At 37.6% G+C, this 13489-nt stretch overlaps 1 protein-coding gene across 13 annotated transcripts in view; it reads left to right on the forward strand.

Moving 5' to 3' along the window:
* The window catches only part of PRRC2C (proline rich coiled-coil 2C), a 97942-nt gene that overhangs the window by 40758 nt on the left and 43695 nt on the right, over positions 1-13489 (forward strand). For all 13 annotated transcript variants that reach the window (XM_032591747.1, XM_032591752.1, XM_032591748.1 and 10 more), the window contains exons 11-14: positions 1165-1218; positions 5826-6447; positions 11864-12033; positions 12491-12743. In XM_032591747.1, the coding sequence (XP_032447638.1) occupies positions 1165-1218; positions 5826-6447; positions 11864-12033; positions 12491-12743 (1099 nt within the window). The remainder of the gene's footprint in view (positions 1-1164; positions 1219-5825; positions 6448-11863; positions 12034-12490; positions 12744-13489) is intronic.

Genomic DNA, 13489 nt, shown 5'->3' on the forward strand with positions numbered 1-13489 from the left:
CCCAGTAATTTGATATAGGAGGGGAGTTGGAGAGCTGTGTAACAGTTGATAAGTGTATGCTATACAAGGAAGCTTGAATTTTATTCTGCTTTAAATTAATTAGTTACAATTTTAATGTACATCCAACTTAGCATATAGTGCAACAGTGATTTTAGGAGTAGATTCCAGTGATTCATCCCCTGTGTATAACCAGTGCTCATCCCAACAGGTGTCTTTCTTAATGCCCCTTACCCATTTAGCCCATCCTCCTGAATTTGATTCTTTTTTTTTTTTTTAATTTTTTTTTCAACGTTTTTATTTATTTTTGGGACAGAGAGAGACAGAGCATGAATGGGGGAGGGGCAGAGAGAGAGAGACACAGAATCGGAAACAGGCTCCAGACTCCGAGCCATCAGCCCAGAGCCTGACGCGGGGCTCGAACTCACGGACCGCGAGATCGTGACCTGGCCGAAGTCGGACGCTTAACCGACTGCGCCACCCAGGCGCCCCCTGAATTTGATTCTTAAGGCAGTGGTTAGCCATTGGGGAGTAAATTTGTGAATTCTTAAAAAGGATTTTTCAAGTTTTTTTTTTGTTCTGTTTCTAATAAAATTCATGTTTTGTGTGATTTTTAACTTACTGGCTTAACATGGAGAGTGATAGTTGTAAGAATAGAGGAATGTCCTATGCCATATCTTGATGTCTTGATGTTTTGTGTGTGTTTGTGACACTGATGCATGTATTAGCAAGTGAATAGTCTGTGTATCATATTTAGTTCTGATATGTTTTAGATGTTTCTTTTCTTTAGGTAAATCGCATACATTTAGTTTGTCATTAGGAAAAAAATTCAGAAAAAGAAAAGGGCTAACATAAATAAAGTGATAAAATTGGAGGCATACTTCATAGCCACATCACTTGTGGTAGAATTTTAGAATTTATACACTAAAATTCTTCTTTCTGCAAAGTTCATTTGAGGTTCTAATCGTATTAAAGTGGCAAAGTGATTTTATAGAATATAAAGTTATTTTGCAGTGAGTAGTGTATTTTTATTGAAAAAGAGAAAAGGATGAAAATGGCTTACTTTTTGCAATCTTGTAGTCCTGAAAAAATTGAGTATATTCAGAAATATTTCCAGTAGATCTCTTTTATCTGATTAGTTTGTAATTGTCCTTATCTTTATAATAGGAACGTGGACCGTCTTCACACCTGCCGCCACCTCCAAAATTGCTTGCACAACAGGTAAATCTTAAACTCTTCTTAATGGTCTGTATGAATTATTTGATTTTACTTATTTTAATGGTAAGATTTCAGTGTATGTTTCTTATGTATAACTTTTATGAAACAGTTACAGATTTTACCTTGTTAGCTCTCACCATATCTTCTTCCTCTTTTTTCCGCTACTCTTCATTCTCAACTAATAAGCATGCTCCTAATTTCACTAAGAAATGAGAAGCAACCATTTTCCCTTTTCATTGCCCTTCCTGTCCTCACTACTAAGCACAGCCCTTCTACTTGTTCCCTTGATCCCTCTTCTGTCACTTACTGGTAATATTGTCTCTCATCTTAAAAAAACTGTTAAGAAAATCACCCATCCTTTGACTCTCACTGCCCTCCATCTCCTTGTAGTTTCTACCCCATTTCCCTGTTTTCCTTCATGGCAAAATTGTCTTAGTGAGTAATTTACACTTAATATCTTCATTTTCTCATTAACCCTTAACAGTCAAGCTTTTTCATCTATCGCTATACCTTTGAAACTATTATTATGAAGGTCGGTAGTGATTTCCATCTTGCTGAATCCACTTCTCTTGTCTTCATTTTACTTAATCTCCGTAGCTCTTGACAAGGTTAACCTCTCCATCCTTCTTGAAAGACTTTTTTTTTTTTTTTTAACTTTTGAGCCACCACACTATTTTGTTCTCTTCAATTTGTATTTCTTCTGGGCCTTTAGTACCTTTGGGTGTTGGAGGGTTAAGGGCTGTGTTCTCATTCCTTTCTTTAGCCATATCCTTTCCCTGGGGGATCTCATCTGTGTGCTTGTGGTACTCAGATACATGTATCTATAGCCCTTAAAGCTCTACCCTAACTTTAAGAATCATGTATTTAGTGATCAATTCAGCATCACCACTTGGATTTCTGATAGGTATGTCCAAACTGTAACAACTGTAATAACACCTCCCACCCCCATATACACGTACGGCCCTGCTTCTTCCCTGGGCCTCCCATCTTAGGTAATGGCATTATCATTTACCCATTTGCTCAGGTTGAAACCTAGAAGTCACTCACATATCGTCTTTCTTCTTTATCATACATCCAGCCTATATGTATCAGCAAATTATGGCATCCCTATCTTTGGAATATATTCCTACACTGAGTACTCACTACTGTCTGTTATATTTCATTTGAACTACCACAGTAGGTTCCTAATAGGTCTTATTTTCCACTCCTGTTGCCTGCTTACCTGCCACCCCCATCCTAAATTCTATAGTAGATATAATCCTTGAAAACTATATATGTTAGATCAGTGATTTCTTGCTTAGGTCCTTCCAGTGGTCTTTAAGGTCTCTGTCTACTCTCCTGATCTTACTTACTTTTCTCTCTGTTCTTGCCGCACACGGTTTATTGAAGCACTGAAAACATACATTTTATTTGCTGTTCCCTCTAACTAGAGGAATGTTTTCCAGAGGTTCTTCTTCTGACCAAAATCTTTGCTCAGGTGTGACCACTTCAGAGGCCTTCCGTGATCACCCTATGTGATAGGTATATCTACCACAACCGTCACCATCATCTTCACCAGTCATTTTCCTTTGAACCACTGAATGCTCTTTATAGTATTTTTATATACACACAAGCTAAAACTAACCTCTAGAGGAAAATGTAGAAGAAAGTCTTTAAACTTGGGCCAACAAAGATGGTCTTAGATAAGACGCAGGATGCATGAATTAGAAAGAAAAAAATAATGTCAGTTAGACTTTGAAAAACATCTCTAAGACAATGAAAAAATATGTCCTACAAAATATTAATAATACATTTGACCAAGAACGTGTACTGGGATATATTTAAAACAAAACAAAACCCTTTATAACTAATAATAAGACAAATAGCCCAACAAGATGATTCGAACGTTCACTTCACAAAACAAGATCTACAGATGGCCAATAACCACATGAAAAGATGTTCAGTTTTTTGTTTTTTTGTTTTGTTTTTTTTTTTCTTTTTGAGAGCGAGTGTGCAAGCAGGAGAGGGGCAAAGGAACAGAAAGAGAGACCGTCTTAAGAAGTCTCCACGCCCAACGCAGGGCTCGATCTTACAATCGTGAGATCATGACCTGAGCTGAAATCAAGAGTAGGATGCCTAACCAACTGAGCCACCCAGGCGCCTCAAGATGTTCAGTATCTTTTACCACCAGGGAAATGCAAATTAAAACCCCAGTGAGATTTTATTATGGATCCAAAATTTAAAAGGCTGGTGACATGAAATGTCAGTGAGGGTATAAAGCAGCTAGCACCCTCGTATGTTGCTGGCGTGGCTGTAAAACCTTGTAATCACTTTGAAAAACATTTTGATAGTATCTTATGTAGTGAGACACATACGTAACACGTGACTCTGGCAGATTCACTCCTTGGTATTTATCCAAGAGAAATGAAAACACATACATTTACACAAAGACTTAGGCATGAATGTTCATAGCTGTTTATTCATAGTTAAAAAGCTAGAAGCAGTCCACGTGTCCGTCCCACATGAAGTGATGTGCCTATGATGGAATACTGTCCAGCAATAGAATGGACCAAATTACTGATAGACACCTCAAAACTATCATCCTGAGCACAAGAAGCCAGACACAAAAGAAAATATAACTTGATATATCCATATATATGAAACTCTAGGAAAGGTAAAACTGCTGTATGCTGCAAGAAGTAGACCAGTGGTTTTTTGGGGTCAGGGGCACTGTACTGACAGAGGAGTGAAGAAATGTTCTGTCTCTCTTTTTTTTTTAAGTGTTTATTTTATTTATTTTAATTTTTTAATGTTTGTTTATTTTTGAGAGAGCACAAGCAGGGGAGGGGCAGAGAGAGAGGGAGACGCAGAATCCGAAGCAGGCTCCAGGCTGAGTTGTCAGCACAGAGCCTGACGTGGGGCTCGAACTCACGAACTGTGAGATCATGACCTGAGCTGAAGTTGGATGCTCAACCCAGTGAGCCCCCCGAGGCGCCCCAGTGTTTATTTTTTAGAGAGTGTATGTACAAGTGGGGGAGGGGCAGAGAGAGAGAGGGACAGAGGATCCGAAGCGGGCTCTATGCTGACAGCAAAGAGAGCCCAGTGTGAGGCTCGAACACTTAAACCGTGAGATCATGACCTGAGCTGAAGTCAGACACTTAACCAACTGAACCACCCATGCACCCCAGAAATGCTGTGTGTCTTGATCGGGACAGTAGTTACACAAGTGTATCATTTGTCCCTACTCCTCCGACCTGCATTTAAAATAAGTGCCTCACATTTTATGTGAATTCTATTTCAATGAAGTTGCTTTTTAAAAAATGATCGTTCTTTAAGTTTACTGCGTGAAGTAGGTACTTTTGTATAATTTTATGTTTGAAGCTTATCTCTGAGCTGGAGATGAAGTAACTAAACACCAGAAAGATAAAGTGGTTTGCCTAAGTCAGCACTGTTAGTAAATGATAGAGTCTGGATCATATTTTTTTACATAGCCCAGTGTTTTTGTCGTACTATTATTTTCTCGTCTGTGAGGATTCTGACTGGTTACATGGTTTTTAAGGTTTCTTTCCCCTACTAGGTACTAAAATCAGTATTTTTAAGACAATTTTTTTTTAGCTCCTTAATATTTCAGACTTTCAGGTGCTCTTTTTATTTTGCTTATTTCTGCATAGTTGCTGGCAGTGACTGTAGTGGTTTTAGAACACATCGATTGAAACGTAAATCATTAAAACATAAAAATCTCTCACGTGATCTCCCACATTTCACTATGGGTTCTAGGAATGCATTTCTAGATCTTTCAGTTTATTTATTTTTTTTTTTAATTTTTTTTTCAACGTTTATTTATTTTTGGGACAGAGAGAGACAGAGCATGAATGGGGGAGGGGCAGAGAGAGAGGGAGACACAGAATCGGAAACCAGGCTCCAGGCTCTGAGCCATCAGCCCAGAGCCCGACGCGGGGCTCGAACTCACGGACCGTGAGATCGTGACCTGGCTGAAGTCGGACGCTTAACCGACTGCGCCACCCAGGCGCCCCTAGATCTTTCAGTTTAAAGGGAGAAAATTCTATCTGTGCAGACTGATTTCTAGGAATCTTCCCTCCTTTGACATGTCAGCAGTAGGGGGGTTCTCCTCTTCTTCACCTAGCGTCTCTGGGTGTGTTTTTTCCCTGTAATGGTACCTTTATATTCTCAGGGCTCATGTGACACAGTTTTGCATCTTTATGGACTTTTCTCCCTCCTTAGGCATTCCATCTCTGACAGTTGGTGCTCTGAAAAGTGCTCACATTCTAAATTTCCTTTGTGTCTAAATTTAGATTTTGAAATTCATGTTGTGACAGCTTCTAATTTTATTCAACAAATTCTGAGTGAGCAGTAATGTCTGCCACAATAAATAGGTGCATGCGCAGTAAATGTTAGATGGCTAGATTAATTATTCTGGTCTTAGTTTGGGGAATTATCTGAATTTAATATTTTTCCCATGTTGCTTCTTGTTTGCATTTTAATGTGCGTGTCTTATCAGGAATAGTTGTGACATTTTGTGGAGTTTTTCCTGCCCCCTTCATGTCAGAAGTCCAGTGTTGGTCGGAAATAGATTTGTCATATTCACCTGATAATTTATCATAATGTTGCAGCATCCTCCTCCAGACCGACAGGCAGTACCTGGAAGACCAGGCCCTTTCCCCCCCAAGCAGCAAGTACCGGATGAAGATGAAATATGGAAGCAAAGAAGAAGACAGCAGTCAGAACTTTCTGCCGCAGTGGAACGTGCTCGGAAACGGCGCGAAGAGGAAGAGCGAAGAATGGAAGAGCAAAGGAAGGCAGCGTGTGCAGAGAAACTGAAACGGTTGGATGAAAAGCTTGGCATAGTGGACAAACAGCCATCTCCAGAGGAGATTAGAGAAAGGGAGCGAGAAAAAGAAAGAGAGCGCGAGAAAGAACTTGAGAAAGAACAGGAACGGGAGCGAGAGAAGGAGAGGGAAAAAGAAAGGGAGAGGCAACAGGAGAAGGAGAAAGAACTGGAGAGAGAGCAGGAAAAACAGAGAGAAATGGAAAAGGAAAGAAAGCAAGAAAAAGAGAAAGAACTGGAACGGCAGCAGGAAAAGGAAAAAGAACTGCAAAAGATCAAGGAACAGGAAAAAGAATGTGAGTCGGAGAAGAAAGAAAGGGAGAAAGTGGAGGAGAAAATCGAACACAAAGAACCTACTTTAGAGCCTGTGGTAGAGAAACCAGAAAGTGAAAACACCTGTAGTAAAGGTATGCTAGTCTTGTTTGTTCTTATAGAAACTTACGAGGCTTCATATTACCTCTGGTGTGGATGTTTGTGTATTTTTTTTAAGTTTATTTATTTTGGAGACAGAATCCCAAGCAGGCTCCACACTGTCAGCTCAGAGCCTGGCATGGGGCTTGAACTCATAAACATGGTCCGCAACTAAGAGTCAGATGTTTAACCACCTGAGCCACCCAGACACCCCTGTGTATTTTTAATACAGGTCTGTAATCCAGATGAGAGTGATTGAGTTTTTTTTTAAATAGAAGTTGAATTGTATTGGATACTTCATTATCCTTTTTTCCTCAGTTTGTTTTATTATGGTAAAATATATGGAACATAAAATTTACCATCTTAACAATTTTTAGCTGTACAGTTTAGTGGTATTAAATACATTCATAGTGTTGTGCAGCCATCACCACCATCCATCCATCTCCAGAATTCTTTGCATCTTGTAAAACTGAAACTCTGTACTATTAAACAGCAGTTCCCTATTCACCTTTCTCTTCAGCCCCTGGCAACCCCTATTCTGATTTCTGTCTCTATGATGTTGACCGTTCTCAGTGCCTCAGATGCACAAAACCCTACAGTATTTGTCTTTTTTGTGATGGGCTTATTTCACTTAGCATAATGTCTTCAAGGTTCTTCCATATTAAAGCTTATTGCAGAATTTTCTTCCTCTTTAAGGCTATAATCTATTACCTATATATACCACATTTTGTTTATCTCTTTATCTGTTGATGGACACTTTGGTTGATCCCATATTTTACCTATTTTGAATACTCCTGTGAATGTGAGTATACAAATACCTTGTTGAGACCCTGCTTTCATTTCTTTTGATTATATACTCAGAAGTGGAATTGCTGTATTATCTGGGAATTCTATTTTTAATTTTTGGAGGAACTACTATACTGTTTTTCACATCAAATGCACCATTTTATATTCCCACCAACAGTGTACAAGGGTTTCAGTTTCTCCATGTCCTTGCCAACATCTGTTACTTTCTGGGATTTTTTTGATAGTAGCCTTCTAATGAGTATGAGGTGGTATCTCATTGTAGTTTCGCCGTGCCTTTTCCCAGTTAGTGATGCCACGTATTATTATCTTTTCATGTGTGTGTTGGCCAGTTGTATATCTTTGGAGAAATGTTCAAGTCATTTGTCCATTTTTGAATCAGATTGTTAAGTTTTAGGAGTTGGCTATACATTCTAGATGTTAATCCCTTATCAGATATGTGATATGGCAATATCATCTCCCTTTACATAGGTTGCCTTTTCACTCTGGATACTCTTTTCACGCAAAAACCTTTAAAATTTTCATGAAATCCGTCTGTTTTTTTGTTGTCTCTGCCTTTGGCGTGAAGTCTAAGAAGTCATGGCCAAATCTAATATGAAGCTTTTGCTGTGTTTTCTTCTAAGGGTTTTATAGCTTTGTCTTAAATTTACATCTTTGACCTATTTTGAGTTCAGTTTTGTACATTTTGTTAGGTAAGGGTACAGCTTTACTCATTTGCATGTGGATATTCAGTTTTCCCAGTACCATTTGCTGAAAAGACTGTTCTTTCCCCCCATTGAATGGTCTTGGCAGCCTTTTCTAAAATCATTCAACCATGTATGCGATGGTTTATTTTGGGGTCTCAATTCTTTCCCATTGGCCTTTCTGCCTGACTTTATGCTAGTATCATACTGTTTTTACTACTGTATGCTTTTATTTTTATTTTATTTCAAAGAGAGAGAGAGAACATGTGAGCGGGAGAGAGGGGCAGAGGGAGGAAAGAGAAAATCTTAAGCAGGCTTCATGCTCAGGATGGAGTCCGTCAAACCCATGACCCTGGGATCTTGACCTGAGCCAAAATCAAGAGTAAGACACTTGGGGCCCCTGGGTGGCTCAGTTGGTTAAGCATATGACACTTGATTTTAGCTCAGGTCATGATCTCACGATTTGTGGGGTTGAGCCCCATGTCATGCTGACAGTACAGAGCCTGCTTGGGATTCTCTCCCTCCCTCTGCCTTCCTCTCCCTCCCTCTGCCTTCCTCTCCCCTGCTCATGCTCACACGGGAGTGCTCTCTCTTTTCTCTCTTAAAATAAACAAACATATAAAAAAGCAGTCAGACACTTACCTGACTGGGCCACCCAGGCACCCCTCTAGTATACTTTTAGATCCAGGTATGTGAGTCTTCCATCTTTGTTACCTTTTTTTTCATGATGGTTTTTGGCTATCCTGGGTTCCCTGAGATTCTATGTGAATTTTAGGATGGGTGTTTCCACTTCTGTAAAGAATGCCATTAAGATTTTGAGAGTAGGTTGCTTTGGGTGGTATTGATAATGTTAACAATGTTAAGTCTTCCAATCTGTGAACATGGGATGTGTTTCCATTTATGTCTTCTTTAATTTCTTTAAGCAATATTTTGTAGCTTTCATTGTGCAAATCTTTCACCTCCATGCTTCATTCTTAAGCATTTTATATTTTTTGACGCTATTATAAATGGAATTGTTTTCGTAATTTCTTTTTTAGGTCATACGTTATTAGTATACTAGGGGCTACAAAGTTTATGTTTTTAGGAATTTGTTCATTTCATCTTGGTTATCCTATTTTGGTATATAGCTGCCCATAATACTCTCATAATCCTTTTTGTTTCTGTAGAATTGGTAGTAATGTCCCAGTTTCTATTTCTGATTTTAAGAAGTTGAATCTTCCTAGTTAAAGGTTTATCAATTTTGTTGACCTTTTCAAAGAACCCACTATTTAGCTGCATTAATTTTCTCAATTTTTCTATTCTCATTGTTGTGGATGTCTGTGTTGATCCTTTATTTCCTTTCTTCTAGTAACCTTGGGTTTACTTTATTCTTATTCTCTTCCCTTACATTGTAATACTAGGTTTTGGATTGAAGATCTTTTTTTTAATGTAAGCATTTATACCGATCAATATCCCCCCTTTGCACCACTTTTGCCATGTCCTGTGTGCTTTGGTATGTTGTGGTTTTGTTTTCATTCATATCTTAAGTATTTTCTAATTTCCATTGTCATTTATTCTTCAACGTCTTAGTTGATTAAGAGTGTGTTGTTTAGGGGCACTTGGCTGGCTCAGTTAGTAGAACATGGCAACTGTTTCTTGGTCTCAGGGTCATGAATTCGAGCCACATATTGGGCGTGGGACCTACTTAAAAAAAAGTGTGTTGTCTAATTTCCACAGATCTGTGACTTTTCCTGTTTCACTTCTCTTTTTGATTTCTAACTTCATCTCATTGTAGTCAGAGAAGATACTTCATATGAGATTTATCATTTTAAGTCTTTCAACAGTTGATTGATTTGTGGCCTAAGATAGTGTCTATCTTGGAAAATGTCTTACGTGCACTTGAAAAGAATGTGTTGACTGTTTGTTAGAGTGTTCTGTAGATCTGGTAGATCTGGTTGGTTTATTGTGTTTAGTCCTTGGTTTCCTAACTTGCCTTCTGTCTGGTTATTCTATTCATTATTGAGTGTGCAAATGTAAATGTAGAGCAGTCTGTTTATCCCTTCAACTATTTCAGTATTTTACTTCATATATTTTCATGGCCTGTTGTTAGAGACACACACATGTATTAAATATGTGTAAATATTTTTAATTGCTATATCTTGCTGCATTGAACCTTTGTATGTAATATCCTTTGTCTTGTAAAACTTATTTCAAAGCCAGTCTTGTCTGATACTAGTATAGCCACCTTGATCTTTTGGTTACTATTTCTATGGAATATCTTTGTTCATACTTTCATTTTCAATCCCTTTTTGTCCTTGGATCTTAAGTGAGTTTCTTAAAGATAACATATAGTTAGATCATGTATGTTTATCCTTTTTTGACAAGCTCAGTCTTTTGCTTGGAGTCCAATTCAGTCCATTTAAAGTAAATATTGATTAGAGGGGACTTATTTCTGACCTTTTGGTATTATTGGTTTTTTATATGCCTTCTTTCCATTTTTGCCCCTCCTTTTCTGTCATTTCATGTCTTTTGTGTTTAGTTGGTTTTATTGTATTGAAACATTTCGTTTCTTTATTTTTAAATATTTATTTTTGAGAGAGAGCGAGCGTGCATGCATATGTGCACACATATGCTCAGGGGAGGGGCAGAGAGAGAGGGAGATAGAGGATCTGAAGCAGGCTTTCCTAACAGCAGAGTGCCCAGTGCGGGGCATGAACTCTAGAATTGTGAGATTGTGACCTGAGCTGAAGTCAGACACTTAACCAACTGAGCCACCCAGGCACCCCATCATTGGCATACTTTAATATTAATGGATGCTAAAAGAGAACAACCTCAGAGAATCTCATTAACAGATGATGAGAAAGGAGTATAGATTTGAAATAAGGAAATTCATATTTTAGTCCTTGTTCCGCCAGTGAATACATGTATTCACCCGATTGATTTAACTGTCAGTGAGGACTATACCGACACAAATTATTTATACTTTTCTTTTTAATCATTATTTAATGGCGTTTTTATTTTTATTCATATATATTCTCTGATGGCAATTTAATTTTTGCTAAGTTTTTCAGCATGATGTACCCTTTTGGTTTTAAGCATTGAATCTACTTGGCTCTTTTTTTCTCTCCAATATTTTATTTTCCCTTTTACAACACTTAATGTCAAATGTATGCCAACAATAAAATGTGATTTGTGATTCTTTAGAGCATGATTTTTACACTGGCAAAATAAACTTTGTTTTAAAATTCATCCCTAGTTCTGTGAGAAAAGAATTCATAATGAACTTGGCTTTGTAATTGTGACAAATGGCATTCTCTAGAACAAATATGGCTCTGATTTTCTTTAGAATGCAGAATTGTTATTTATTTAGTAAGTATGTGTATAGTTCTTTTTGGTATCATTCGTGATACATACTGTACATAGAATAATAATTTATATGTTTGAAGATAGCTGGTGATCACTCTGTTGTCAGACTTTGATTGGCTTCCTTTTTCCTAGTAGTCTGTTGATCAAAAAACTATTGTGTTGTTATTTAAGTTTAGGCCATTTGTGTTTTCACATAAGTCCTAGTGAGCCACAGGTAAATACTGACAGGATTGATATTTATTGGAACAATGGGAAATACGTCATATTTGAAATATTTTATTATCACAAAATATCAAATACAAATTTTTGCTCAGGTAAAGCATTTGGGCCTGTTTTCTTTCTTAAGAATCTCTTTCTTGCTTATCTAGCTTTGAGGAAATGTAAGGTTTTGTTAACTTAATGTAAATCTCATTGATGGCTACCAGTATGAGAGTATAGGATAGTTTTCTGGACTGTTGAGGATGCTTTCTTCTTAAACTTTTTAATATATCAATCTAGTAATTTCACTCCAGCGCACACATCATGTGTTTGTTAAGTCTCATAGATGAGTATAGTTATTTTTCACCTTTTCTTTGGACAGAGGATGACCCAGTTTTCATTAGACAAGACAGCAATCGCAGTGAAAAAGAGACCACGCAAGTGGCACATGAAACAGAGCCAGAATCAGGGTCTCAGCCTCGGCCTGCTGTATTATCTGGTTATTTTAAACAGTTTCAGAAGTCTTTACCGCCTCGATTCCAGCGACAGCAGGTAACAACAAAAACATTGTATCATGTATGTGTGATTGAAAAGGTTTATTGTTCAATACTCTGAGTATAACATGAAACCTAAAATACAAAAAGGACACAAATTTTCCCTGAAATTCTTTCCCTTTTTAATAAAAGTTTTTTGCTAATGGGTATTACCGAAAACTTCTGTGTCATTTTCCCCCCTCTACTTCATTTATAGACCCCATCTTCCTTTCTAGGAAACAATTTCTGCAGTCTAATTAATGAGTGATTTCTTCCTTCCTGATTAATTTCTTAAGTTTAAGGCAACGTGTCCTAACTTCTCTTTGGCTCTTTTGTGTCACCACCTCTCTTTGTTAAATGTCTTTCGAATTCTTTTCCCTGAAGAATTCAAAAAAGCCCATTATTTTCTGATATGATTGATTATACTAATTTATCACATGGACCTAAAATCTGGATTTGTGATCCTGCTTTTTCAGGAACAGATGAAACAGCAGCAGTGGCAGCAGCAGCAGCAGCAGCAAGGTGTCCTTCCACAGGCAGTCCCTTCACAGCCATCTAGCGGTGCGGTCCCTCCCCCACCACACAGACCTCTTTACCAGCCCATGCAGCCTCACCCTCAGCATTTGGCTTCTATGGGTTTTGACCCAAGGTGGCTCATGATGCAGTCATACATGGATCCTCGAATGATATCAGGTAGACCTGCTATGGATATTCCGCCCATTCATCCTGGTAAGTTGAAATTGAGGTTGTCTCATGGCTCACTTGTAGCTCTGCGAGACCAAAGGTTTTCATCTTCCTCCCATTTGTACCCTTAATTCCTTTAAGAGGTATAATGGAGTAAGAATTTAAAATAGGGTGCCTAGATTTTTAATCAGAATTTCTGTAACTTTGCACACAGATGAGTTAAAGGCAGACACTGTAGCAACGGTGTGATAAGGCCAAGACACTAGTTATTTTCAGTTTTGGAAATATTATTTAAACATTTTTTGAGTCTTAAATCATGCTTTCTGTTATTTGCTAAATTGTTTTCATTCTTTTGAGTGCTTAAGCATTTGAATTTTGTCATACATTCTGTATTCCAGCTTTTCCATTTTCTCCACCTAACACTGGACTTTTCACATAAGTTAGCTGAAAACCAGTGAATTAGCAGTCTTGTGTGGAATCTATCAGAATAAATCCAGATAGTACATTACCAAAATGATACCGAGGAAGATTATGGGTATGATCATAATATAAAAATATCGAGAGTCATGCCTTAATTTTAAAATATATACTGCAATTTTAAAATTTAATAATTGATAACATTATTGATCAACTGAGTAAACTGTATTAATGGAATTTTCTATAGGAAATATTTGCTCTAGAAGTCTGTCACTGTTGGTGTAATCCTCTATGTTTTTTATTTACATGCATAGAGGCATCATGTGTTACTGATTTTTATAGGCTTTTTTTTCTTCCTTTAAAGTAAAAATAAG

The sequence above is a fragment of the Lynx canadensis genome, chromosome F1 (assembly GCF_007474595.2).
Source record: "Lynx canadensis isolate LIC74 chromosome F1, mLynCan4.pri.v2, whole genome shotgun sequence".
Classification (NCBI taxonomy): Eukaryota; Metazoa; Chordata; class Mammalia; order Carnivora; family Felidae; genus Lynx; species Lynx canadensis.